General features: G+C 30.0%; 3 protein-coding genes across 3 annotated transcripts in view; 1 reads left to right on the top strand and 2 right to left on the bottom strand.

The window, feature by feature from the left end:
* LOC147072239 (myrosinase 1-like) overlaps positions 1-18,127 on the top strand; it is a 48,229-nt gene extending 30,102 nt beyond the window's left edge. The window contains exons 3-8 of the mRNA XM_085946882.1: positions 1,191-1,312; positions 8,747-9,322; positions 9,796-9,890; positions 10,758-11,063; positions 12,239-12,480; positions 17,768-18,127. Of these exons, the coding sequence (XP_085803008.1) occupies positions 1,191-1,312; positions 8,747-9,322; positions 9,796-9,890; positions 10,758-11,063; positions 12,239-12,480; positions 17,768-18,005 (1,579 nt within the window). The 3' untranslated portion in view covers positions 18,006-18,127. The remainder of the gene's footprint in view (positions 1-1,190; positions 1,313-8,746; positions 9,323-9,795; positions 9,891-10,757; positions 11,064-12,238; positions 12,481-17,767) is intronic.
* LOC147072238 (facilitated trehalose transporter Tret1-2 homolog) lies at positions 18,021-20,142 on the bottom strand. The gene has a single exon (XM_085946884.1). The coding sequence runs from the start codon at positions 19,097-19,099 to the stop codon at positions 18,161-18,163; it is 939 nt and encodes a 312-aa protein (XP_085803010.1). The 5' UTR covers positions 19,100-20,142; the 3' UTR covers positions 18,021-18,160.
* Positions 20,143-22,469: 2,327 nt separating this feature from the next.
* On the bottom strand, positions 22,470-25,562 carry LOC147072237 (facilitated trehalose transporter Tret1-like). The gene is made up of 2 exons (XM_085946883.1): positions 25,004-25,562; positions 22,470-23,611 (listed from the first exon to the last, which is right to left on the bottom strand). Exons 1-2 carry the CDS (start codon positions 25,274-25,276, stop codon positions 22,652-22,654), a joined length of 1,233 nt encoding a protein of 410 aa, XP_085803009.1. The 5' UTR covers positions 25,277-25,562; the 3' UTR covers positions 22,470-22,651.
* Between the last annotated feature and the right edge of the window lie 2,366 nt (positions 25,563-27,928).

Below are 27,928 nucleotides of genomic sequence, written 5' to 3'. Positions count from 1 at the left end.
TGACCTTTTTTTTGTTTTGACGACGTTTAAAATTATAGTGATGATTTTATTAACATTTGCTGTATTTTAACCCTTTGGCTGCTACGATGTTGTGCTAAATCCGGTCGAGGATTGCTACCAATAATTGTCGATAAATTAAAGTTTTGCATTATTTTTAGACACCTTACCACTCTAATTGATTCTGCGAAATCGGAATATTATGAAAACACGTTTCGTAATTAATTTATCGTTTTGAATAGATAACGAGGTAAGTAATTGACATATCTCTTTCTCGCTCTATCATACGGGCGATCGAGAGAGCGAGCGAAATGTACGATCCGCGCACAGAGTTTTGATTTTTATCAGTTGTTGGAAACAATCGGTTATTCCACACGAGGGATAATATAAAGTAGTGGAATTAGGAAACTACCCGGCTGAAAAGGAAAAAATTGCATGGTGGCCTCGTTAAAAGATCGCGTACAATATGCGTGATTTGTGAAAAAGGTCTTTACGGTGTTTGTTTATTAGAACATTTAAAATATGTATTGCAAATGATTTTATTTCATTATTTTTTTATAAATGAAACTGTTTTTAAATAGCACAAATCCATTCTACTTTAAACACTGAGTTGAGTAAAAATCTTTCCCATTATTTCAAATGCATAAAATAAAATAAAACATTGTCCTTCCACCAAGAATTTGACTGTAAAAAAATTTTTATATGGTAAACTGATATTTGTATTTGGAATTGTTTTTATTTTAAAAAGGGTGATGCCATGAAAAAAAATACAATAGTTATAAATTCTAAACCTACCCAGTCACAAAACATATATGAATCGGGTTATATTACACAACAATAAAACTAAATAGATAAAACAATGTTTCGTACCACTGGTGCAGTAGTATGTTCCCAAATTAACTTAACATTTTAGGCATCAAAGGCAAAACGACGATCGTTGTTAGCATTTCTGGCCAGTATCAAAAGCAACGATATATCGTTGCGTAGCATTCTAAGGGTTAATCACTTATACGGTATTAAAATCACTTGTGTGTATCGATTTTAGTAATGGTTATAAATATTATTTGCTTATTATTTAAAATAAACGAATGACAGAATGACAAGTTGATGATAGCGGTAAAGTGTGATAGGTTATGTGAATTAATTAACAATTTGATAATTTATAATATATTGTATAACACCTTTTTTCACAGTGTCCAAAGAAGCGAATCAATGATTGGCGTCAAAAATCACACAAAACTGCTGTTTCCCAAAGATTTTATATTCGGAGCCGCGACTGCTGCATATCAAATTGAAGGGGCGTGGAATATTTCAGGTGAGCAATTTTCTGATTATTTATACTGCGTTACAAAAACTGTGCAATTAAAATATACATACATAGTTACATATCATACTATATGCACCTCTATTTTCAGTTATACGCTGTCGATAAAATTGTCATACGTAAGTACTCGTACGTAGAGATACATGGAAATAGATTTATAATTATGATGATCACAAAATTATAGACAGTACGTATTGAGTACTACAGCCCATCATCATTTAAATTCTTTATCTAAACCATTTCGTCATTAAATTCTACACACCACACTCGGTCTTAATCGCGTGTATCTCGAGGGCCCATTTTTGGTGTGAACCATTAGCAGTTTTTTGACCGGGATTGTCTCATGAGCAGATAACCGTGACTAAAGTCGCCACGCACCCACGTGCGCTTTGATTGATTTTACTCTGACGCATTATAACAAAAAGTGCACATATGAGAGAAGAGCATGGTGAACTAACAAAAAACTTTGAGAATGTCGACGAATTGAAAGGTGCCCTGACGTTAGAAAAGACGGAAGAGCTTGGCAAAATTGTAAAGCTCTTTAACAGAATTGGAGTGAGAACCTGATCGGCGGATCCTCCTCTAGATGAGAAGAGGCGATATGACAGCGAGTCGCAATCAAAGCCTCGGTAAAATCATAATAAAAAATAGTAATTAATAAATATTTACTTAGGTATTATTGAAAAATAAACAAAGTCAAAACAATACATACAAATAAAAATATTTGAAGAGATCTTCACGTCCGCAGTATAACGTCGCATTTTTTAAAAGGGCTTTGCCTTTGTGGCGGTTATGGTTTTCAGATACATATTTATTAATTAATACAGTTGAAATTGTAAATTATCAAAAAAATGTCTCAAATTGCAAGCTTAGTATTTTTCCGCTGGGTGCCTCTGTAGGTACAACCCATTTGATTTTCTGCACACAATTTTAATATCATGTCAAGCGGTAAGACATATATATGTCAAATTTACTGCTGTAGCGATTAGAAGTACATTTTTTTAGATGAATATTAAATTTTGGTTGATATAATACTCGTTATTACTTTGTCGGATTGGCCGGGCGAAATACTGTAGTAATCCCGGTAGGCCTACAAATCGGAGATGTAAAAAACTGCAAATTGTGAGCAACGAATAAATACCTAATAGGTATGTAGATTATAAATATAATATCACATCATTTTTGGGGACTTATCGTGTTGTGTTTATTACACTTTTATTGGCCTCTGAGCCGTTTTATATCCGACGATAGAATTCATTGATTTTTATGCCCATATTTTATTAACAAAAAAACATGCTTTCGATGTTATAAATTGATTTTGGGTCGAGGGCGATCTCAGTCAACCAATACGCTCCTGGATACGTGTAATAATTTATAATAGCATTATCTATGTCTATACTCTATGTTAATGCTTTTACACGCAGAGGTAATTAAATCTATCTGGCACTTTACGACCTAAAAGCCATAATAATAGGTATATTTTATTATCTGTTAGTGTACCTATAATAAAGATATAACTGTTTTAATGCAAATAAGGAGTACACGTAAAAGTCGCGAAAACAATGAATTGCATGTTAAAAAATTATACTACCGCTGTACATTCATAAAATAAAATGTAATAACTACCATAATCTATGCCAGTGGTCTCCAAACTCAATAAGTGTGACAGATACTTTTGTAATTTAATTTTTGGTGAGCTAAAAATAATATGTACGTACTAGGTATATCTATTTCTACATTCTTAAAGTATTTTTACTGTTCTACATAATTTTTATTAACTGGGTAATATAACGAAATTGTACTAATGCATAATCTATAAATGTAAAGCAAATTAGAACATTCAATTTAAAGAAAAAACTATACCTACATATAATGTGGTGGTAAAAAACAAAATTATTTTTATTTAGTAGTAACATCAGTGAACTTAAAAAAATCGCAAGGCTTTGAGACTCTTTTAAGGTATCAATATTTTTAAAACAATTTTTTCATGATTTTTAGTTTATTTATCAAATGTTCGGAGGATTTTTAGAAGCTATGTCAACGAAATATCAAAAAGTTTGCGTCGTAATGTTAAAGGAATATTATCTGGTTATTTTATTTTTTTCTGTTTATTAATAAAACAAACAAGTCCATCAAACATGCAACACGTAAATAGAAATTTGTTTTTGCATGTTTGAAAATTTTAAGTATATACTAAAAAACTCTATGGGTTAACTCGCAAAAGAAACCACTAGGTCCTAGCACGAAAGTGATGTTTAAAATATTTACATAGGTATATCGTATTAGATTTTTGAGTTGTCATCGCGTGTTATTTCTTGTTATTATTTAATTAATTAAGGTTTAATACACCAAAAATGATCGTTTGAAACATTATAACGATTGTCCAAATTCTTACATTCGTACAATTGTGTAGACCCCGTACCATTTTTAAAATATTTTAAATAGACGTAACAATTTAAACTACTTATAAAAACGATTAGTATTTATCGGATGTATTTATAATTATAATTATGCATACTTCGTTATAATCGCCGCTAACTCCACATCACAACGGTGATTCGTTGCGCATTTTACTCTGTGGAATGTTGCTATCCGATCTTGGAATCCAAGATTGAGAATCAAATTTCTATAAGAAAATATGTCTACCTAATGCCGGCGCTCCATTGGCACGCAAGCCAGACGATTTACAGTCTTCGGACTTTTTTTCGCGTGGAGCACCTCAGATCTGCGGACTTTTTAATCCGCAGACCAGGCTCGTTGGATTTCAAACATGTTTGATATTTTACTCTCCGAGTTGCCAGAATTCGTCCGTCATTCACTGCGTACACTCGATTTGTCATTAATACGCAATCATTCGGAACGAAAAAAAAATGTTATTGTTTTAAACATTTTTATTGATTATTTTGTTAATTCACACATTAGAAAATGAGAGAATTATCAATTATTTTATTTATTTGTATTTATGAAATTCATAAAAGAAAACATAAAATTTGTGTTGTTTTTAAGTTAAGTTTAAGTTAAGTCTACATATAAATAACACAAAATTTTAGGATTATCGGAAGACATTCTGATAATCGCAACTTTTGACTTTTGACAGCTCGACTTTTTTATTCGTTCCTTGATCAGTATCAGAGCATAGACAAATCGGACTACTTATTGTCCTCGGACTTTTGGTTCGCCAATGGAGTGCTGGCATAAAATGCCGCTGCGAGTTAACAGTAGTTCGCGACCGACAGTTTGTCGAGCACTGGTATATGCCAAAGCACCATTAGTACTGCAATTATGGTAGTATGTATATAGTACTAATGGATCTTACAAAGATCATAATAATTTAATTTTGAAATGTTGACTCGAGATAAACTCTCCTTAATAATATTTGTTGCTTCAAACCTATTATTTATTTGTCAGTTAGTAGGTGCAGTAAGTCAGTATTGGTAAGTAAATAGTAGGTATTCCGGTGTCTTCTTTATTTATAGAATAGTTGCATTAAACACTCATACGAAATTAATTAGTATAATAAGCGATTAATAAAAATATTATTGGTATTCAATATTAAATTTAATTTATCAGTCGACAAAAAATTTTAATTATAATTTAATTTAAAACTCTTTGTTAATGACATCTATTAAAATTAAATGAAACTACATATGCATGAAAATTGTTTGAGTTTTCCAGCTGCCACCGGACACGTTAGTAGATATTCAAGATTCAAACCGTGTATATCGAGAACCTAGTGTCTATTGGTTTTCACAGTTTTATTTTATTTATATTATATTCGATTTAAAAATAAACTATTTAATACATGATATTGGGTTAAAACTGCATTTCAAAATATTATTACTGTTAGGTGTCATAAAAAAATTATTAATAATTATAAAAAAGGACAAATTTAATAGTCTTAATTGAGATTTTCTAAAACTCGTATGCAAATGTATAATAACACTAATAGAATTCATATTTGATGTAATTTAAATTATGAAAATATAATAAATATAATATTATCTTTCCAAATCAATATTATATCATAATATAATTTATAAGCCATCCATGGACTGAAACCGTATGCGGTTTCGAACCGTCTGCTATACTAAGTTTATCTTTTCTGTTCACATAAATATATTTTCACAAAGTATAATATTATAAGCATCGTATCCGTTTATACCATACACTTACACTTACAAATTTAGTGAACATATATTTTTCATGAACAAAAATCATAAGTTTAGTATGGCACACGGATCTAACCCGCATACGATTTCAGTCCAGGATGGCCTCTTAAGGGGGTACATGCTCGTCGAAGGTCAAAATTGAGTTTTTATTGTATTTTCAAACCATGATCCTGGACACTCCTTAAACGTTGTAGATAATCTATTTATATAATTTTGAAGCCTTATTATCCTTTATAGTTATTTTAAACATTTGATGACTTCATGAAGTATTTTTGTTACATAAAATAGTATTCTTTTAAACCTCTCGCTCTAATGTTTTAGAATATAGTCATATTTTGGTACAGAACTGTGCAGTGGTGTTAAGATTTTTTACATTTATTAATTTTTAAACGCATTTATAAAACCATTAGTATAATTTATTACGAGATAATTTTTGTAAAATATTCACGATAAAAAATTATTTTGATAATCTCTGTGATCCCAAATTTGACAAGAATTAGGCATTTTATTATTCAAAAATCGGCAAGATTAACACATTTGAAGATGATTCTAAAGATATTTATTATAAGCTATGTCTTTGACCATTCAAGTGTGATAAACATTTTATGAATAATGATTGCTTTGTAAGAATTATTGACCTAAGAATAAGGTAGTGTTTTTTGAAATACGCCATTTCTTTTGTCATTCCCTAGTGGTTAAGCTACAACATACGGCCGTAGCCATAAAATGACAAACTATAATTAAAGTAGGGAGTAAAATTATGTTAACGCGCGTGTTTGAACATGTACCTAACCGAATTTTTTTAAATTTTTTTTTAAACGGTACATGTTCAAACACGCGCGTCAATATCATTTTACTCCCTACTTCAATTATAGTTTGTCAATTTATGGCTACGGCCGTATGTTGTAGCTTAACCACTAGGGAATGACAAAAAAATGGCGTATTTCAAAAAAACACTACCTTATTCTTAGGTCAATAATTATTATAAAGCAATCATTATTCATAAGATGTTTATCACACTTGAATGGTCAAAGACATAGCTTATAATAAATATCTTTAGAATCATCTTGAAATGTGTTAATCTTGCCGATTTTTTGAATAATAAAATGCCTAATTCTTGTCAAATTTGGGATCACAGAGATTATCAATATAATTTTTTATCGTGAATATTTTACAAAAATTATCTCGTAATAAATTATGCTAATGGTTTTATAAATGCGTTTAAAAATTAATAAATGTAAAAAATCTTAACACCACTGCACAGTTATGTACCGAAATATGACTATATTCTAAAACATTAGAGCGAGAGGTTTAAAAAAATACTATTTTATGTAACAAAAATACTTCATGCAGTCATCAAATGTTTAAAATAACTATAAAGGATAATAAGGCTTCAAAATTATATAAATAGATTATCTACAACGTTTAAGGAGTGTCCAGGATCATGGTTTGAATATACAATAAAAACTCAATTTTGACCTTCGACGAGCATGTCCCCCCTTAAGTGAATGTGATTTTATTTGTGTAAGTAAGCAACATTTTATAACAACAGATATGTAGTGAAAAATGGTTAGGTATATAAATTAAACACATTTCATTAGTACAAGGGGTTTACATACATTTTATTAATGTTGAATAAGTGAAAGTACGCATTTATTATAATATGATCATAATATGAACATTTTACAGTATATGTATGAGAAATATCATAGTATTATGTAATGTTATATTGAGATAGCATATATGAATATTTACATTTTTCCATAAGATGTGAATAATCAAATCTAATGAAAAAAAACAGATATTAAAATTAATGTTAGAATTCATTAGTTAACGCAATTTCCATCATTGACGTATATTAATCACTGCTGACAGAATTACTAATTAATTATCACATTTAAATATCATGCTAATTATATCTAATGTCCAACTAATGGTTACGCGCCTAGCTCGTCTTAAGCACTGAAAGACTTAACAAAACAAGAGTATAAGATGATTTTTGTGTGTCTATTGAGCATTATAAACAGCTTCGTGATGAGATAATATGAAGTAACTTAATAATTACTAAAAATACTAATAATTACTTAAATACTAATTAATTTAAGTACCTACAACAAAGTTTCATAAAAATGTAAAGTGAAAGCCGACATAAAGTGTAAATAAATAATTTTCGTTTTTCTCGGAAAGCTCACTTTTTCAAAATTAATATTGTACGTCGCGAATTAACTCGATTTCCATTATTTACCCAGAGAGAGTTAGATGTAAATACAACAATGATAAGTTCTGCACAAGTAGTGAAATGGCGAGCACATTTCCACAACTCTGTGAGAGGGTTCTAATTGAATTGTAACTTTAGAACTTGTTGAATCGAGATTAATTATTCGGGGAATTGCCGGGTTATTTATTTGATTTTAAAAGCTCATACATCCTGATTTCATGAATGGTGGCGATCTTTTTATTTCGCTGAAACTACTAGAAATTTTAAAAAAATGATAGCTTACAATAGTCACACTAAGTAAAGAAGATTTTATTAAATTAAAAAAAAATACATACCTACCTATTTCATAAGAAATGTTATAATTGTTTTAGTAAAGAATATATTCTGTAATAATAAAAACACTGAATTTTTTAAAACAAGCTTCTTTATTTCCCCTCCGAGTAATTATTATGGGTAGGAGGGTCACAGAAAGATATTATACTGAAAAGGGGCACCATGCCAAAAAACGTTAAAAACACCGATTTAGAGTAAAAGGTATGTTAAACAATATTGAATGTTTTTAATGTTCCAAGCCAAAACATTAAAACAATGAATTAACTACATAGCTATATATTGTAATATTTATCTTATTTTTATTTTTAGGAAGGTATTGCTCATTTAAAAAAAATTGATAATGTATTTGTCACAGAAAAGAAAATTATTTCTGAGTTTCCTGGTATTTGTAATTGTAAGATGTTCTCCATATTATTCAAGGACGAAAGGTCTCATCGTGTATAAATTAAATAGCTTATACCTACGTATATATTTCAGAATCGTAATGATAATATTATCATGATAAAGAAATGAATCAATATTATTGTCATGAACCCTGAACGTCGTCTAAAGAATGATTTCACACGAATACAAGAAAGTATTTGCATATTGTATACAAAACAAAATATCGTAAAGAAGTAAAAAAAACTAACATTATAATAATATTATCGTCATATTTTATGAAAAAAGTCGCCAAAATATTAAAGTATGATTAATTATTTGCAGGAAAGGGCGAAAGCGTTTGGGATCGTTGGACACATGACCATCCAGAAATGATTGTCAACAAGGCCAACGGAGATATGGCAGCAGGTTCATACTACAATTACCGCCAAGATGTTCAGATGCTGAAGATTCTCGGAGTAGACTTCTACCGGTTTTCGATATCATGGCCGCGCATTCTGCCGACAGGATATTCAAATCAAATCAACAGCGACGGAATCGCATACTACAACAACTTGATAAACGAACTATTAAAGTACAATGTCACACCCATGGCCACTCTTTACCATTGGGACTTGCCCCAAAAGCTGCAGGAATTAGGAGGCTGGTCCAATCCTCACATTGTGGACTTGTTTGGTGATTATGCTAGGATTGTTTTCAAACTATTTGCGGACAGAGTGCCCATATGGACGACTTTTAATGAACCGATGCAGACGTGCCTTGAAGGTTACGGATTGGGAAACAGAGCTCCTGCTTTAAATCATCATGGGGTTGGAGAATATCTGTGCACGCATTATTTGTTGAAATCACATGCCCGAGCTTACCATATTTATGACAAGGAATTCCGACATAAATTGAAAGGTAATTTATTAATTTTCTTTACGATGGTTTCCCTATTAAATGATAGAATGAAACACAAATCGATGATTGATATTTATTATCACTTGGATTTGTACATAACTGTTGTACAGTTAGAGACCGGTGACTATAACTTGAGGTGCAGTCGTTTGAGAGACTGATATGTAGCTCGCAATATTCACACCGTGAAACTAGTGCTAACTAGTCACGCTTTACGTTATAATAGCCGGTCTTTAGGGTAATTTTTTTTGCAGTTTACCTACAAACTCCAAGAAAAAGTTTTTCTCAATATATTTAAGTGGCAATTAAATAATTAAACGTAGGTATACTTTACAGTGTATAATGCTATGGATATTGCCATAATAATATCTCATAATGATATTTAACAAAAATATTTTATTTTACAAATTTAAAAATTTTAATTTTTTGAACAATTTAGAGCACTTCCCTTAAACGTTTTTTTTGTCTATTTCCAGGATCAATAGGAATCACTCTAGATTCAAACTGGGCTGAGCCAGCTACCGACACCATATCCGATAGAGAAGCCGCAGAACTTTATTTGCAATCGCACGTTAGTATACAATTATTTATTTAGATAACGATTATTTGGTATTGGTATTATAATGAGACGTTCAATATTACATTTATCTCATATCCAGTTATTTTTTTTTGTATTGTTTTATTCAGAAAAATAGATTTAACATTTCCGATTACTGATTACCATGAAATACGTATTGCATAAGTGTTCTATTACACGTAATTTTACCCATGTATATATATATTTTTTATAATACATCTAATTTGTTACCATTAATGTAATTATGTAACGTCTTAAAACCTAGTCTAGATGACGAACATCTGTACATGAACAATGTTTTACATCTAGGTTCTAGATATGTACGTAAATGTTCGATAATATTTTTGATACAACTTTCGAGCAGTTTGTATACAAAGTTCATTTGTTCGCGAAACGATGTATCGTGGTCTGAAGTAGGCACTAGAGCACACAATAAAGCGCAGTTATATTTTTTTTAGTATTTCGGATGCGTGATTTATATTTAAAAATTCTCTACAAATTATTATATTGGTAGAAAAAATAAAATAAAAGCTCTGGACAGATTACAAAAGGGAAAAGAATCTAAATATATAATTTGATAAGGGAATACTTTTATTCATTGTTACGATTAGCAGTTTCATATGTGGATATCGCTTTAATGATTCTAAATGTTTATAAAGAAGACGGGTAAAAATAATAGATATGATGGCCTACCCATGGGAAGCCCTTTAGCTAATCGTAATTGTCTGAATTAAAATGAAGTTTTCAAACATATATAACCAGCTAGAAGGTGCTATTATGCGTAGCCCATTATGAGCAAAACTATTAGCGTTGATCACGAAACTACTAAGTGTGTAAGCATTTTTTATATTTAATTTTTAGGTTGGTTGGTACGCTCATCCGATATTTGCTGAACATGGCGACTATTCACCGCTTCTAATTAATCGAGTTGCAGAGATGAGCAAGAGACAAGGCTATCCCAGATCTAGGCTGCCAAAATTCACCAAAGAAGAAATCGAATACATTAAAGGCACATCGGATTACTTTGGACTTAATCATTATACGGCATACAAGCTTTCTTGGAGTGAAGGACCAACTGGCCAAGTCCCATCTCACGCAAATGACATGGGCATCATCAGATATCAAGACCCGTCTTGGCCATCCGGTGCATCATCAAATTGGCTGAGGGTAAGAATTATTCATTGATTTTAACAAAATATCTATATAATGACGAATTGTATTCTCTGCTATGCTACTAAGAAATATATAAGTATAAATCTATTTTTAAATAAATCCCGCAGATACAATTTTATTTTTATAATAATTTTTCAATTGATAATACAGTTATTACCGATATACTAGGATTAAAAATGTCGTATTATGTGTTATCAGTTATCACTTAATGGTAGATTTTATGTGAATTATTTAATATGCACTGATTTCACCTTTAATGCTTATTAAATATTTCAATAGATTAATTAAGTACTTATTAAAATATTTGCTTATCAATGAATCAATCAAATAATAAAGCGGCTTAGTGTATATTATAATTAATCAAAATGATTAAAATAATATTATACGTTTTACTAAACGTTGAAGATTCCGTATGTGTATTTGCAGGCTTGGATTCCCCATATATTTAAACAGGGTTTAAAGTCCAGGGCCCATTTATTTACATATTTGTGCGGCAGCAAAAATCTTGAAACATCCTTGCTATGGCCCCAGATTATCAGGGGCCATAGAGTCTGAAAAATAAATAAATTTACACCGAGAAAAGTTTTTTTTCGGAAAATCATTTACAACATTGATTATGTCCACTTTATCTAATGTCCGTTGAGTCAGAAAAAAATGAATTCGATTAACTAATATGTGATTTTCAGATAAAAAAATCAATAATAGTAGCATTTACTCAATGAGAAGGAATATATTATTATTTATGACATGTTTCGCAATGTAATTTTTCTTTCTGACTGCTTAGTACCAATATTCGATAATTTTTTTGAATACCTGCATATTTTTATTTTTTGTTTACTTTTGATGAATGACTTAGATACATACTATTTTAACAATTTTATATCACTACATTAAGGTATATTTTGAATATTATTGCCATTGGTAAATAGTAATGTATTTAAAAAAACAAGACTTAAGATTTTTTTAAAATTAAATTAATAAAATATTCATTTATTTGTAAAGTGGCACCAAAATGACAGTTTGTTTCAAATGAGCAATTTCTTTAGCTATCGCTATCTCTTTAAAGTTAAACTAATCGTTGTGAGATAATATAATATTAATTACTTTTATTTATTTTCGCGGTAAACAAACTAAACACGTCAAATCGTAACATAATATAATATATTCAGGTAGCACCTTGGGGCTTCCGGAAGCTGTTGAATTGGATCAAGAACCGCTTCAATAATACCAAGGTGATGGTGACCGAAAATGGCTTCTCCGACTTTGGAGACATTGAAGACATTCGTAGAACTACGTATCATCAGCTGTACATCCACGCGCTCCTGCAAGCCGTCAATTTGGATGGGTGCAATGTGAGGGCATATTCTCCCTGGAGTCTCATGGACAACTTCGAATGGGAGAGAGGATACTCGTAAGAATATTTTTTAAATAGTAGATATTATATTAAATGGATATTGGGAATACAATTGTTGAATGATGTAGTTATAAAGCGGTGGAGAGTTTAATGCTATGATCTTTTCAATGAATTCAAGGCTTACTTGGTGATATTTGATAATGTTTACTATTAAAAAAAAACGCGTGTAGTCTAAAATAAAAATAATTGTAATATAATATGTTGTAAATAAAAAGTTTTTTAAAGTAAAAATATTATTTTGTTTAACGAATTGTAAATTAGTTTTTGTCCACTTTTATCACAATTTCTTATCGTTAAAATAAAACTTTCTTTTATAAGACCGGTAATAATATATTTGCCATGTTTCAATATTTATTTATGTCCATACTAAACATTAGTTATTATACCTACTTTAATTTGCGAAAATTAAAATATCATACATAATGAGACGGGCGATTAGTTACAGTTTAACATATTTGTATATAATTTTTGAAAAAATGCAGTTTTTGAGTTGTTCCTATGTGGTAATGATATCGTCACCTCGATACTACAACTAGATAATTTGATTTTCATTGTTTTTGAGTTAGCTATTGAATATTATTCTACATTTCCTTCTCTACAATATGATAAAACTATGTAAGTCAGAAGTTAATGAGAACTTTATTAATTTTGTGTTTGAAAATATTATATAATTTTAAAACCATAAATACATTAAAAAAAAAAATAATATATCTACAATATTTTTTCATACAATTAAACGTTATTTAATTCTTTCCAATTAGACGAGCGTAATTTTTCATTTTTATTTTAAATAATAATTTTAGCTTAGATAAAGTTAATCAAGTAAAGTTTAAATTTCATTTTCCCAACAATGATAAAATCGGAGTAATCTAGTTGTAGTATTGAGGTGATGATATATAAGTTGCCCATATACTAGCTGAAAAGGTCACAAGTAAAATACTTACACGAATATAACGAATTAATTTATAATGACATCATTTTTAATAATGTAATATCGGGTGAAAAAAACTAGAGACTCATTTGAATTCTATGAACTTATTTTCTATAATTAATCGTAATTAAATATAGAGAAATAAGAAATATCAGGTTTCATAAAAACATATTTTAAAAAAGCCTCCAGGTGCTTATAGGCGAATTATTAACTGATTGAACAAATTTTAACGCATACTATGAATATTCAGTTAGATACTATTTACTGTTTGTAGATATGCATTGTCTTGTTTTAATCATTATTTTATTATAACTGTTTACTAGTTTATTCTTCGCTATTCCAATATAATGTTACTACTTGGAAGCACTTAGTATGTAGTCGAAATGATAGTATTGTTCACTGTGGAGACATTTTTTTGTATAAGGTTGTGAGTTTGTTTATTTATAACACACACATTATCATTGTCCTCGGTTTTAAAGATAACCATGAATATAACAAAAGATAAATGTAAACAGTTAAATTATAACGTATACTAGATTGGTAATGTGTATAATATAAATATAAGATACGTCATGAAACAATATCATACTCGAAACCCATGTATCCACAAGGAAATTATGTCAAAAAATAAAATTCGTACTCTTTTTAAATGACACACGTAACTAATTTTTCTTCATGAATATTTGAGTTCAATATAATTTAGACTGGAAAAAAAATGCGAGTAATATTTTTTTTCGTGTCACTTACTTTTTCCTCCGTGAAAAATGTCTTTGCTTCCTCCACACCAATAAATCTCTCGTAAGAGAACGCCCATGCCTGTTACTCATAATTCTTCTCCTTTAAAAGTCGTTTTATTTGGTTCCACCGACATTCTCCCGGGAGCTCCTTCCCTTGCTCGCTTTCTTTGCGTTTTACAAACGTAGACACTTTTTTTCGACATTATTTTGTCTCCTTTTCTTGTATGTAGCCTTATTTTATTTTATTACAACGCATAAAGCTATAATAATTGAACTCAGTACAAATATACCGTTTACAGTGGCTTACATGCTAATAAAATACGACGCTCATTTATTTATTTATTTATAGTCCATTGACTTAGGACTTGGCATTGTTAATATTATAATTCCGTTGTAAAAAAAATAATTGTCCAGAGGACATCACAATTAAACAATAAATGTAAGAAATAAAAAAATATAATGAACTGTGACCATTTTAAAAATAATTAAATTTAAACTTAATAGTATTCTTATACTTACATATTTATATTTCACAAGTCTTCTTATATATATATATATACATATATATCCAACTATAGTTTCGAAATATTCTGAAACAGGGTAGCGAACCCCTTTATGCTTAGAATGAGCACTTTTCTTCACACATTTTCCATCAGAGCATTGGTGTCCAACATTTTGACTTCACTGGATTAAGGACCACAGATAGAAATAAACGAAGGCTTTTTTAAAACTCACGGTCAGCTTTATTTTACAAAATATTATAATTTATTTTCAAATATACAATAATGGTTATTTGAGGCTGATGCCACTTTACTATAGATCCACCGGTATAAGTTATCCGCTGAGTGAGGGCACCACATGTTAAAAATTTTCATATCATTCATTATTTTTTTATACTGTGGTGAGCTTAGTTTTAAATTTTAACACTGGACGATTTATAATGGTATATCTATAGTTAGCATTCTTAGAGCCTTTTTTATAATTTCGTTTTGATCAACTGTATCACCGAAAATAATAATATGCATCCAGTTAGAGTCGATTTTTCACATATGACAGGTGCTACGCCATATCCTTTACTGTTGAGGATTTACAAATTTTTAGCGTGTCAGCAGAACTTCGGTACGTGTCAACCATGGTAAGCGTGCCATAGTTTCGCCATCGCTGTTCTAGAATCTATATTATGTAATATATATTGTTTGGCCAGTTTAGGGTGAACGTAAATATTCAGTTGTCAGTTAACCTGTCAAATTTGGCTTGTACTTCTAAGACCGCTTTTCATATATGTGCAGTCATTATATAGTTTCATAAACTTTTATATATTACAAAAAGTAAATGATTCATGAAACGAGTTTATTAATGTTTTTAATAAAATAACACTATTTTACGTCATTTTAAGAAAATGAATCTCAATAAAAATATGTACATATAATTAAAAGTTTTGGATCGGGTTTATACCGCATACAATCTGAGAAATACGCAGAAAAAAATGAAATTCATCAACTGAATAGAGGACTTTAGAGATAAAAATGTCAAACCTTATCAAAAAAATCAATTTCGTTATCGCAAATACCAAATTATTTACACAGTGTAATTTATATCATTATTATGTAAAAAATGTTATTAATCGGCAATCGGTTTGTTTACCTTTTTTATACGCGTATATAATATTATAATATCATTTTTTGTCACGTGTTTTCGGTTACAAACGTTTGGTCATCACGTATTGATTTTATACAGCGAAAATATTTATATTATCCATATAATTTCATTAGTGTACGTAAACATATAATTTGATACAAAAAGTATGTGCTTATTAATTACTTAGAACAAAATAGTTTTAATGTTCTTCAAATTCTTCAAATATTTTAATAATATGTATACGTAAAAACATGTTCTTTAAAAAATCAAAAACACACTGTAAAATATCAGATACTTCAAAATATTGACATGTTAGTTTTTGTCTGCTTAAAAATATGGAGGTTTATTAGTATTAATTTATTTTGGATATATCGGTTGATCTATTAATAATCTATTATATCTAAAATATTGATAATTTATATTATAGTTGTTAGATATTTTCAAAAGTAAAGTTTTAATAAAAAAAACAAATGTTAATTAATATAGTCATGTATGGATAATATGTAGACAATTCAAATCCAGCTATAACACATTAATTGCACCATCACCTATTCTATCAAATTTTTAGATAAAGATAATGTAACTATTATCTAATTTTAATATCATGTAAACATTGTAGAATCTCGATTACCGAGTATAACCTTCATTTACTGATAAGTATATGAAGTAGTCATTTATCAAAATATGTAGTTAAATCAAAGTATCTATATTGCAAATAATTATTGTTAAGTAGATGAAAAAGATGCACAGGATCTGTATAATAAATACTAATATAATACTATGTGTAGAGAATTTATTTAAAAATAATAATAATATATAAATTCATTTCCAGTAGGTACAAATCGATAAAAAAACTCAACACCACAAATTTAATTAAATAAAAATTTTGAACACACCACTACACTCAACCTGTATAACTCCCATTATATATCACATAATGATATAAATATGTACTATTAAATTAGTATAATAGAACGGTGTAAATAATATAATTAATTCCCTAAAATTATTATAGCTAAAAATACTATTTTATTGTTGGTCTAATAACTCTAAAAGAATTGCGTATGTGATTGCATTTGGAATGGTGGTGTTTATTCTGTATTATTACGATTATTCCAATACTTTCAGAGGCATTTGTCTCTGAAAGGCTGTTTATTCGGTTTTACTATTTCAGGGCAATGTTTTTTGGGTCACTCTCACGATCACGAATATGTGTGATTTGAAGTTTTGCAATATTATAAAATGGTATACGGTATATTCAAAAGCCAGCACTAGAAACCATACAAATTTGTAAATACACATTCAAGACGATAGAATTGTAATAAGAGAGGTCTTATTGTAGAAAAAATACAATTTTTGATTAAATAAATGGTAACATGTTCGTGTATATTTATGGATATTGTTATCAAACATTTTTATTTAAATTTTATTTGTATGGGATGCCGAAAAGATAAAAATCAAAATGAAATAAGTACATTCTTGATAACGTTCAATAGTAATTTGTTTTAAAATATAATTATTACAGCATTTGTTTCGATAATCAAACAAAATTGATTGAGATTTAAATGGATTTTAATGTGTCCATTAAATTACTTTTATCGTCATTTATGGCACTACAACCTTTGGCGAATCGTGGCCTTCATCAATTCCAAAACTTCTTCAATTGTGGACGATGTAGCGCCGACACTATCCAGTTGATTTGACCGAGCGTTCTTAAATCTCCTGTAGCACAGTTCAGTTATCTCAATTTTGGCCGTACAGGTCGTCTTCTGCCCTCGGGGGTTGTCTACATAGCCCGCCTTGCTGGTATCTTCTCCGGCATTCTATGCACGTGGCCGATCAAGCGCAGTCTCTGAATTTTTATATGCCACATGATCTATTATCATTTGTTGCACTGTATAGTGTATTTATCACTGTATTTATTCATCAGTTTTATTAAAATGTGATATATAATAAATTTGGATTTATTTTGTTACAGAGAAAGATTTGGACTGTTCCACGTCGACTACACGGACCCAAACAGAACGCGTACTGCAAAGAGATCCGCAAAAGTTTACAGCGAGATAGTGAAGACTCGCAAACTCGCTGATGACTTCGACCCCTCCGATTTTTCAGTATTCAGTGGCGCCATTGGGATCTCAACACCCTCTAAACTTATTACCTTGCTCATCACCACATTCACTTCTCATTTTCTTCGCACATCAGCCAAATTGTAATCTCAAATAGATATGGTATTTCAACAATCTTTAATCACTCTGTATTAATTGATTCAGTATTTATTGTAGTTTATAATTACGTTAATTTAGCATTGAATTACTATAATATATTATGATATTAGATCGGTCAATAAGTGATTGAATTTTTGTGATTTTTACAACACTGTGAGTTTGTTGTTTTTTTTGAGATCATTTTGTATTTCTGAGAATGATTTACCTTTGGTCTCTGGCACTTGAAAGTAAATATAAACGAGACCCAAAAATGAACAGAAGCCAAATATCCAAAACGCTACAAATGTCCCAAAGTTGTCCCCAATTACTTGAAACAGCTTCGTCACCACAAACGTTGCGAGGCCGACAAAAATTTGTGTTACACTCGACGCGTATGACTTGACGTTTGTCGGGAACAGTTCTGAAGTCATCGCTATAGGTACGGTAGACAAACCGACAGCATATGAAATTATATAAATGACCATAGCAATGACTGGGAAAGAATTAAGACTTGTCATATCGTATGATTTGAAGTCTTTGTAGAAAAAAAATGTTCCGATAGCGACATTCATCGTGCAAACACCGAGTGAAGATATAATGAGCAGCGGTCGTCTTCCAGCTCTATCTACGGTGAATATGGTGGAAAATGCTGCTAAAACTTGAACACATCCTATGATTATCGAAGCGTCGCTGGCCGGAATGGCTCCGCCGGCATGTTCAAAAATAATTTCCGTGTATGCCACCATTGCGGTACTTCCACAAAACTGCTGCGCTGCATGCAAGACGATCGTGTGGGTGAGCGCTTTACGGTTGCTACGATCCGATATTAAATCGATCAGTCTTCCTTTATTCATCATATCGCTTTCAACAGTATCTTTAATCTTTGTCAATTCGTCTTCAATATTATCTCTCGACCGCAATCTTCGCAAATGGTCACCGGCTGAAGATAAATTTCCCTCCTTAACAAAGTAATACGGTGATTCAGGCAACAAGACAAATATAATCAAAAATACAACGGGTATGGCCAAATTTATTCCGCCCAACGCTTTTATCGTAACAAACGGGCCGATGCAATATTGCAGTACAACTCCAATCTGAAACATAAAATACTCGAATAAATTGACCGATAATATATAATTTATTAAAGTGTCTGTGATTTCGAAATATTAGCTTTTGATAAGAGTTTGGACTATTTCCATGATACTTAAGCACACAATATACGTATTTTTAATATTTGTTTATGTGTTTGTTCTGTTTTAAGTAACAACTGATAGACCAAAATTGATGAAATTGGTATAGATTATTGACTATATTCTTGGTACCAATTTAGTTTTCATTTCGATATCCCAAAAGGTTTCACAGTTTAGATAACACTATTAATGCAACAGCGGTGCAGTGATATTTGATATGGGGGTTAGGGTTGCCAACTTTTCCTGTGACGATTCCGGGACAAATAGCTCAAAACTGAACATCATTATTATCAGTCAGCCAATACCTAGTTTTCTGAGGAAACTTTTTATGTATGAAGAAATTAAAATAAGAATAGTTTTTTTTAAAACTATTATAGCAATTTAATTAAATATAGGTAAATATATAAATGTATTACATAATACATAGATACATATATTATTACATAATAATAATAATAATACATATTTTTTTATCATATAATAACAAATTTAACGTTATATTTTTATGAGTTTTTCCGATAATATTTTTTCTCACTTTTTGCTGCAATCATTAATTCTTTCGCAAGTGAGTCCGTATTTAAAAAGTTCACAAATTCTGCACACGATTTACTATTAAGTCGTATTTGCAATTCCGCCTTTACTAAGTCGATATTCATGTTATTCCTGGCTTTCGTCCACACACTGTTCATGTGAATAAATACTCTTTCTAGGTAAGCATTACTCGCAGGGATGAACAGAATGAAAGACACCATTTTTATTAGCTCGATCGATTTTTCATGCTTTTTTAAATACTCTGCTCATAGTTTGTCAACGTTTTGCTCTTTATTCAGAGCATTTTCAAATATCCGGGACAATCCCGGCCAATCCGGGATGGTTGGCAACCCTAATGGGGGTAGAGGCGCGACGCCTATACCCAACCGTCGTCCATATCATTGACTTGAAGACACTTCAGTATATTTCTTCATTATGTGTATTAAAAAAAACTATTTGAGTATTTGACGCGGACAAAGAAGCAGGCTATCGTTAGTATAATAATTATTTCAAAAGTACAACAAACCTTATTCATTACTGTATTGAAGATTGCTGCTGATCCTCTGACGCTATCAGAAGTTATCTCTCCCAAGTACATTGGGACAGTTGAATAGATAATACCATAACCCAAGCCACACAGTACTCTTGAGATGTATATTTCGGTGACTGTAGTCGCCGTGATAACCATAATCCACCCTACTATAAAGGGTATTGCCGAAGATAAAAGTAACGTTTTTCTTCCATAACGGTCGGCTAAGTATCCAGCCGGAAGGGCGCTGATGGTCGAGCAGAGTATCATCATTGATACTATCCAAGAGCCTTCGTCGTTGGTGATTGGGATGGAACTGTCTTCATGTTCAAGTTGGGCTATAGTGGGAGATGTCCACCCCACTGAGCAACCGGCGGACACTGTTATGAGAGTGGCTATTTGGAAAATACAAAAAGATAAAGAAATAATAATTTTTTACAGAAAAAAGTATTTCAACATTATGATCTTTGTTGACAATCATTATGGATACATTTTATTTTATTTCTTATCAGATGCGTAATGTTAAATAATCGAAAAGTAGTGACTCTACTATGATGGCCACCGGGGAACATAACATTAATGGGAACTGGCCTACTTTGAAGCAGGATCCACTGTATTATTTTAGGTTATAAAATAAAGGGACACAAAGCAAGCCGATTGTCCACAAATATCAAATACTTAATATATAATATTACTATTGAAAATAACATATTTTTAACACGCGTTTAAGTATATCCCATACTTTTCCACACCCGAGATTTGTATCCTATTATACCACACCAGATAGGTTAAGCCAGTTCCCATTAATTTTATGTTCCCTGTTGTATAATTTAACTGCGTTTATTTAACTTATTTAATATTATAATTTTGTTATTACTATTGAGAGAAATTATTTTATATATATATTTAAATATTGTAAAACTAAGGAAGAAAAAAAACAATATTTGTGAATAGTTTAGGTTTCTTGAAAACCGATGTGATATAATATGTTTTTTTTTATAATGTGTTACTTTTAACAATAATGTAGGTAATATAATGAATTTTAATTAAATTGGTATTAGATTAATATATTTAAGAAACACACGAGGCTATATTATCATGGAACAATGTATCAAATTGATATACATAACATATTTAAGAAAGATAGTTAATTTATATGTACATACCACAAATTGCCGCTCGATATTCCTTCCAATGTGAAAAGCATGTTTCAGATGAATCCATCTTATAGCAAATATTTGTTTAGTGAGAGATTTAAATGTGATGCCTTAACTATCTATAGCAAATCTTATAGTAATCTAATTCAAACACTATTGATAACTGTGTTAAGTAGCGTTTGGTAATTTTATCTATGTGCATATTTATGAAGTAAGTTGTTATCTTTAAGTAGTGCTTGAACAAGTGGATGAACTAAAAGCAATCGATTTCCTTTTTCGTTACATTAATTTGTATTGAAAGTGATTATGTTAAAAAAGGTTTTGTTTATAATTTAAATAAATTAAAAAAATATCATTTGATAATTCATGTGAACGTTGGAATAAGTAAAAATAATTTGTAAATAAAGAGTTGCGACATTAATGTCATGGAATAAAGTATAGACAAAATTAAGTTGTAATTGTAAATATTTATTTTATTGTTTAATAATTAATAATATAGAGTATACTAGACAATAAATTAAAATTAATTATCACTTTAAAATTATATTGTATTGATAAATGATGGATCTGTTTTATTAAATTTAACAGTTATATATATTAAAAAATAAAATTATTAAATACATATTGTCTTAAAATATTGTTTTTAGAGAATAAATACAATCATGTAAAAACATCATTAAATGAAAATAATACATATTTTAATTATTCAAAAAATCTATTAATTAAAAATTATATACGTAAATATTTTATTATTAACATTTAAAATATTACGATGTTTTTACATATATATCTATAAGTAGATGTTTCAGAAATACATAACAAAAATATTCATTACATCTGACTTTTACTTTGTTCTCCCCTTATCTTTCATCCATTACTTGACGTCAGAAATATTACGGAAGTCTTGATAATTGTAATAAAATATGTTGGTACAACATAATAATAATCTTTCAATCACATTTTTTGATTACAAGTAGTATAATAACTATGTATAAGATACATACATACAATTTTAAAAATATTAGAATGTTATTACTATAATAACAAATTGCTCAATATTGAATTGATTTCATAGAAATAGTTACTTATCAATAGACCCAAATTGTTCATATTATTCAACAGAACAATATTTTCCAGATCATAATATTATTATTATTTAATTAATATCACTTGAAACTGTGTAGAAGAAAAAGAAACTCATACCAATTCCAAAAATAAACACAGGTATATAAATATGTGTTTTTCTTTTCATACCGAAACGTCTATAATTTTACCAGTTATTACAAATATTTTTCTAGAGTTTCTATTTAATTTATCTTGAATCTTTGAAAAAGATTGCCCTTTCGTTTCGGGAAGGTGAAGAAGTAAAACTATATAGCCGATCAAAGAAAATATCCCAAAAATCCAAAATATTACATGCGTACCATACGTATCTGCGATTACTTGATATAATTTAGTAACAGCAAACATTGTAAGTCCGATGTACATTTGTATGATGCTGGTAGCGTGTGGCTTGATATTTGAAGGAAACATTTCAGATGTCACAGCAAACGGGACTGCGGCCAAACCAATGTTGTAGCCAATGATGTAAATCAATATAATCATGATAGGCAACCAACCGATATTTTCAACATTTGATGGATCTAAATGTTTGAAGTAGAAATATGTTCCGATGCCACCATTTGTGACGATTAATATAAAAGCAGACATAAGGAGCAACGGTCTTCTCCCGAGCCTGTCTACTAATAGTAAAGAAAGCAACGAAACGATTAACTGTACAGACCCTAAGATGATGGAAGATTCACTTGCACCAATACTGTCACTTGCTTCCACAAATATTTGCTGAGCATATACCACAATAGCTGCACTTCCGCATAATTGTTGCGTCGCATAGATGACCAAGAGTATTAGCATTGCTCGCCTGTTTCCAGATTCTTTGACAAGATCGATCCACTTTCCTTTATTTTTCGTCTGTTCGAAAATAAGATTTTCCACCTTTTCTAATTCTTCGCTGACGTCTTCTTTGCGCAAAAGCACCTGCAGGGATTTTTCGGCTCTGTCGCTTTCATCTCGCTTCACGTAAAAATGCGGAGACTCCGGTTGCCAAATAAATGTTATGACGAATAATACGGGGACCAACAAACTTATGCTCGCTAGACCTTTGATTGTCACGTAAGGGCCAATGCAGTATTCAAAAAGAATCCCAAGCTAAAAAAAACAATAATATTAATTTATTATTGACATCGAGTACAAAATGGCTATCGAATTATAAGTTGAACTTTAAATGTTTACACGATCTTTACGTGAGATAAATTGCGATAAATACAAAAGAAACATAGATATAAAATTGTGCAAGTAATATGCAGAGTATTGCAGATATAAAACATACGTAATTGCAATGATATTTTATCGATATTAATATGCATATAATCCTCCTTAGCAACCAGTCTTTGAACGAACGTCTTAAGATGTGTCTCACATCTTTACAAGATATTCAACGTTAATTTGGTGATAATTTATAAAATAAGTCCATAATTGTATTATAAAGCTCAAATTGTATCTCAAATTTTTTGAGTTTCTTAATGTTATACCATAATTATCAATGTTCTGTATAATATTGTGTATGCATAGAATTGTATGATAACTTTCTATAAAGATTTATTATACGTTGTACTGAAATAACCTAATAAATTAAAATGAACATTTCGAAATGGTAATAAGACGTCATTATACAGAAAATCAGAATAAAAACTATTCATCAAGATTTGGTACATACAAATAAATCATATCAATGAGATAGTATAGGGATATCTTTTCAATAGTTACATATATGTAAACAATCAATCTATAAGATTATAATTCTAATCACAGATAAATAATATCTAGATCAGTGTTTTTCAACCCTTTTGCACCTGCGGACCACTAAAAATATGGGCAACGTTTTGCGGACCGCTAATGCAGAAATATAAAATAATATTTATCTAGTAGATAGGTAGTACGATCTGAATTTTCCGGCATCGCTTAGGCGGATAAAAGGTAATAAATGAAAAAGATATTAATTATGTTATTTTCAAATTCAAAATGAAAAATATTTTTTAAATTTAAAACAATAATAAAAAACAAGCATAATATCAAATATATTATACTTAAAAAAATATTTTTTTTATTGGTAATTAAAATAATCAGAAGTCAATCATTAATAAGACATTTAATAATACTAATTCTGGAATTTTGAGAAAAAAATTAAAAAATTGAATGCGAAATCTGTTTTCTTAAATGTATGCTAAACTTATTTGCTATAATATTTGATATACATGGCTTCAGCGTTGTTTTGGAGAGACGAAGCGTAGGCATTTGGATGCTAAAAATTCGCGGACCACCAGAGAATATCCACGGACCACCGTTCGAGAAACACTGAATTATATATGACTTGGGATAGTTTTTATTAAATTACTGTATAGGTATTTTAACTGACTAAAGATCTTTCTTACAAAATCTATGGTTTATTAATACTTATCTCCCGAAGATACCCAAAATATATCTAATTTTCGATTGTTATAATAAAATCGTATCTGGGACCTTAATTCGTATTGTACTAACCTTATTCATGAACGTTATCATGCATGCAAGAGCACCTCTGATTTTATCCGAAGCTATTTCACCCAAGTACATCGGAGATACGGTATAAATAATTCCATAACCAATCCCGGATAATACTCTTGAGAGGTATAGTTCTAGAATAGAGTCGGCACAGATGATGAGAATCCATCCGGCAATGTATGGCACTGCAGCCAGAAGTAATGTCCGTTTTCTTCCAAACCGTTCAGCCAAATAGGCCGCAGGTAAAACACTAGCTGTGGAACTTAGGATCATGATGGACGCTATCCAGGAACTGTCTGCCGGTGTAATAGGAATCGGAGAGTCTTCTGCTAACAGCTGGGGAAGGGTCGGTGAGGTCCATCCTATTACGCTTCCGGCTGTCGCTGTTATAAGTGTTTCTGAAATGAAAATGGTTTACAAATAAATTTACTACGATACGCAAAAGGCGAATACAAATTATATAATATCATAGTGTGAACGTCTTGAATTAATAAATTGTTATATAGGTACCTACTTAATATGTATTAAAAAAATATTATGGGACTGACTAATTTTATTATATCTGGACACTCGTCATCGATAAAAATACCCATAAAGGTATACTCATTAATTAATACTATCGACCGAGGGTACTTGAGTTTTGTACGGTGTACTCAAACGGGGTAGTAGAGTAATCGTGTTTATAAATGTATGCTTAAAAGTCTTAAAACCTTCTTTGGATTACAATATTTAAAATAATTATTTAGGTATGCACAGGTCCGCTTTAAGAGCCGCCCCAACGCGAAATTAATGGAAGCGCCCCCTGCCTTTTTCCACGTTCAATAAAATATACGAAAATGTTCAGGAACAAAAAAATAATAATAATTTCCACATAAATATATTATAATTATATATGGTATAGTGAAGTTTGATTGCAAAGTAGAACAAGCAGGTATGGGGCGAAAATTATGTTAATCGAAATAACCCCTTATTTTATAATATATTACGTATATTAAATTTGTTATATTGGGTATTATATTTGTTGAGAGATGATTTTTGTTAAAATAGCTGTCATGCGTTTGGTGTATTTCTTTCCATAGTAGTTTTATATATGTTTTTTTCGGCTGGTAGAATTTCTTTGTACAGGACCTTTTTCATTACAATTTAATATTTAACATAGAATAACAATTCACCCTCGTGCAATGCATATTTCCCAAGTACATACAGGGTGGGACTGGGTATTAGCTACGTTTATGCAGTGATCGAAGAGTATATATGACTAATATTTTAATTTATTTATTTAATATAAATCAGGCGAATAATAATCAGTAATTAACTATATTGCAGTATCACGTTTCATAATATTGTATAATTACAATATCACAATAAATTTATAATAAAATTATTAAAAGTATACATTGAATGGATGGTATGATTACATAGAGAATTAACATATAACTACATAATACTAACAATAGAACAAGTATAACAAAATTATTACCTTTAGCAAAAATAATTACTAGATAATAGACTCTGTAGAAGGCAAAGAGATTGGACGGTGCCTAGAAGGTAAATAATATGACTACATATTAATAGTTTTGAAAGAGTTAAACAATTTGATGTCAAAATTTTTTTCCACACTCCTAATATCGTTTTGCTAAGTTTATAAAATTGATATTAATTATTTAGCTAGAATTAAGCTGTTGACTTTGGTGAGAAAACTTAAAGGTATTATTACCCAAAATAGCGTATTTTTTATGTAAACAAATTGATAATTTGACTTACGACAAAATGCGATTATGTATTGTCTTCTATAAGACTGTTTTTTCTTTTCCGGTTTTATTTTTTCCATTGAATCCACACAAATAAAATATATTATATTTTTATCGATTGCACTATTTCGTAGACCTTTCAGATTTTTTTATATTACTCGTTTTAACTGGACGGTATGACACTTGATGTAAGACTGTTTTCATATTATGTTTTTACTAATAATAAAAAAAATACCTCACGTATAAATCAGATTTATTAATTAAATCAGATTAAAAAAAAGATTAGAGATATCAATTTAAAATAAAATATTGTATTGATTGAAGAGGGAAAAAGAATGAAGCGATAATTATCGTATGTATCAAAAAAGATGTCACTATCATAAAGGTACACATTAAGTACTTTACTTAGATATTAATACAGATCTGATTGCTTTTTGGTCAAGTAAAACACAGCAGTTTACGATAAGGATTTTCCGTGTTTCCAAATTCCTATGGTGACGCCATAACATGGAATTTTGATGATGATGTTTGAAAATCACATGACGAAGACGCGTCTGATATTTTTTTTATATCAGGAACAGTGTTGCCAACCGTACTATAATTATAGTATTTGTACTATAATTTTGGTCCGCGTACTATGTACGATATAAAACAGGTATAGTACACCCAAATACTATAATTTTGAATATCGGAAAAAATACCTATGTAAAAATTAGGTACTAAAATTTCGATATTTTCGTTCTATAAATTGGTGCAAAGTACTATAATGGCGCAATATAAGAAGATCTGGAGAACTTGGAACAAACATTGATCGAAAAACGTAAAAAAATCCCTTCCTTGACTTTGGTTTAAAATGATATTTCTTGAATTCTTCGGTAAGAATTTTTGGTAGGAAGAGGCATCTAAATAAAATGGGATCTCGGAGTTTCTCAAATTCTCGGTTATTTTTTTCTGATAAACAAAAAACCTATACATTTTTAACATATGTCAACGCGTACTATATTTTTTCCCCAAATACTATAATTTTGGAGGCTCTGCACTATAATTCCACTTTCAAAAGATGGCAACACTGATCTGGAAACATAGTTGGTATATCGCTTCATCCGTTGATGTTTATCATATTAGTATCCTATGTTCGATAACATGTAGGTAAGTAGTAGTAATATTAAAGATT

This window comes from Rhyacophila brunnea, unplaced genomic scaffold, assembly GCF_057557595.1.
Source record: "Rhyacophila brunnea isolate RB1 unplaced genomic scaffold, BYU_Rbru_1.0 scaffold_2, whole genome shotgun sequence".
NCBI lineage: Eukaryota > Metazoa > Arthropoda > Insecta > Trichoptera > Rhyacophilidae > Rhyacophila > Rhyacophila brunnea.
The sequence above is the reverse complement of the archived record's forward strand: the minus strand, read 5'-3'. Positions and strand labels throughout refer to the sequence as shown.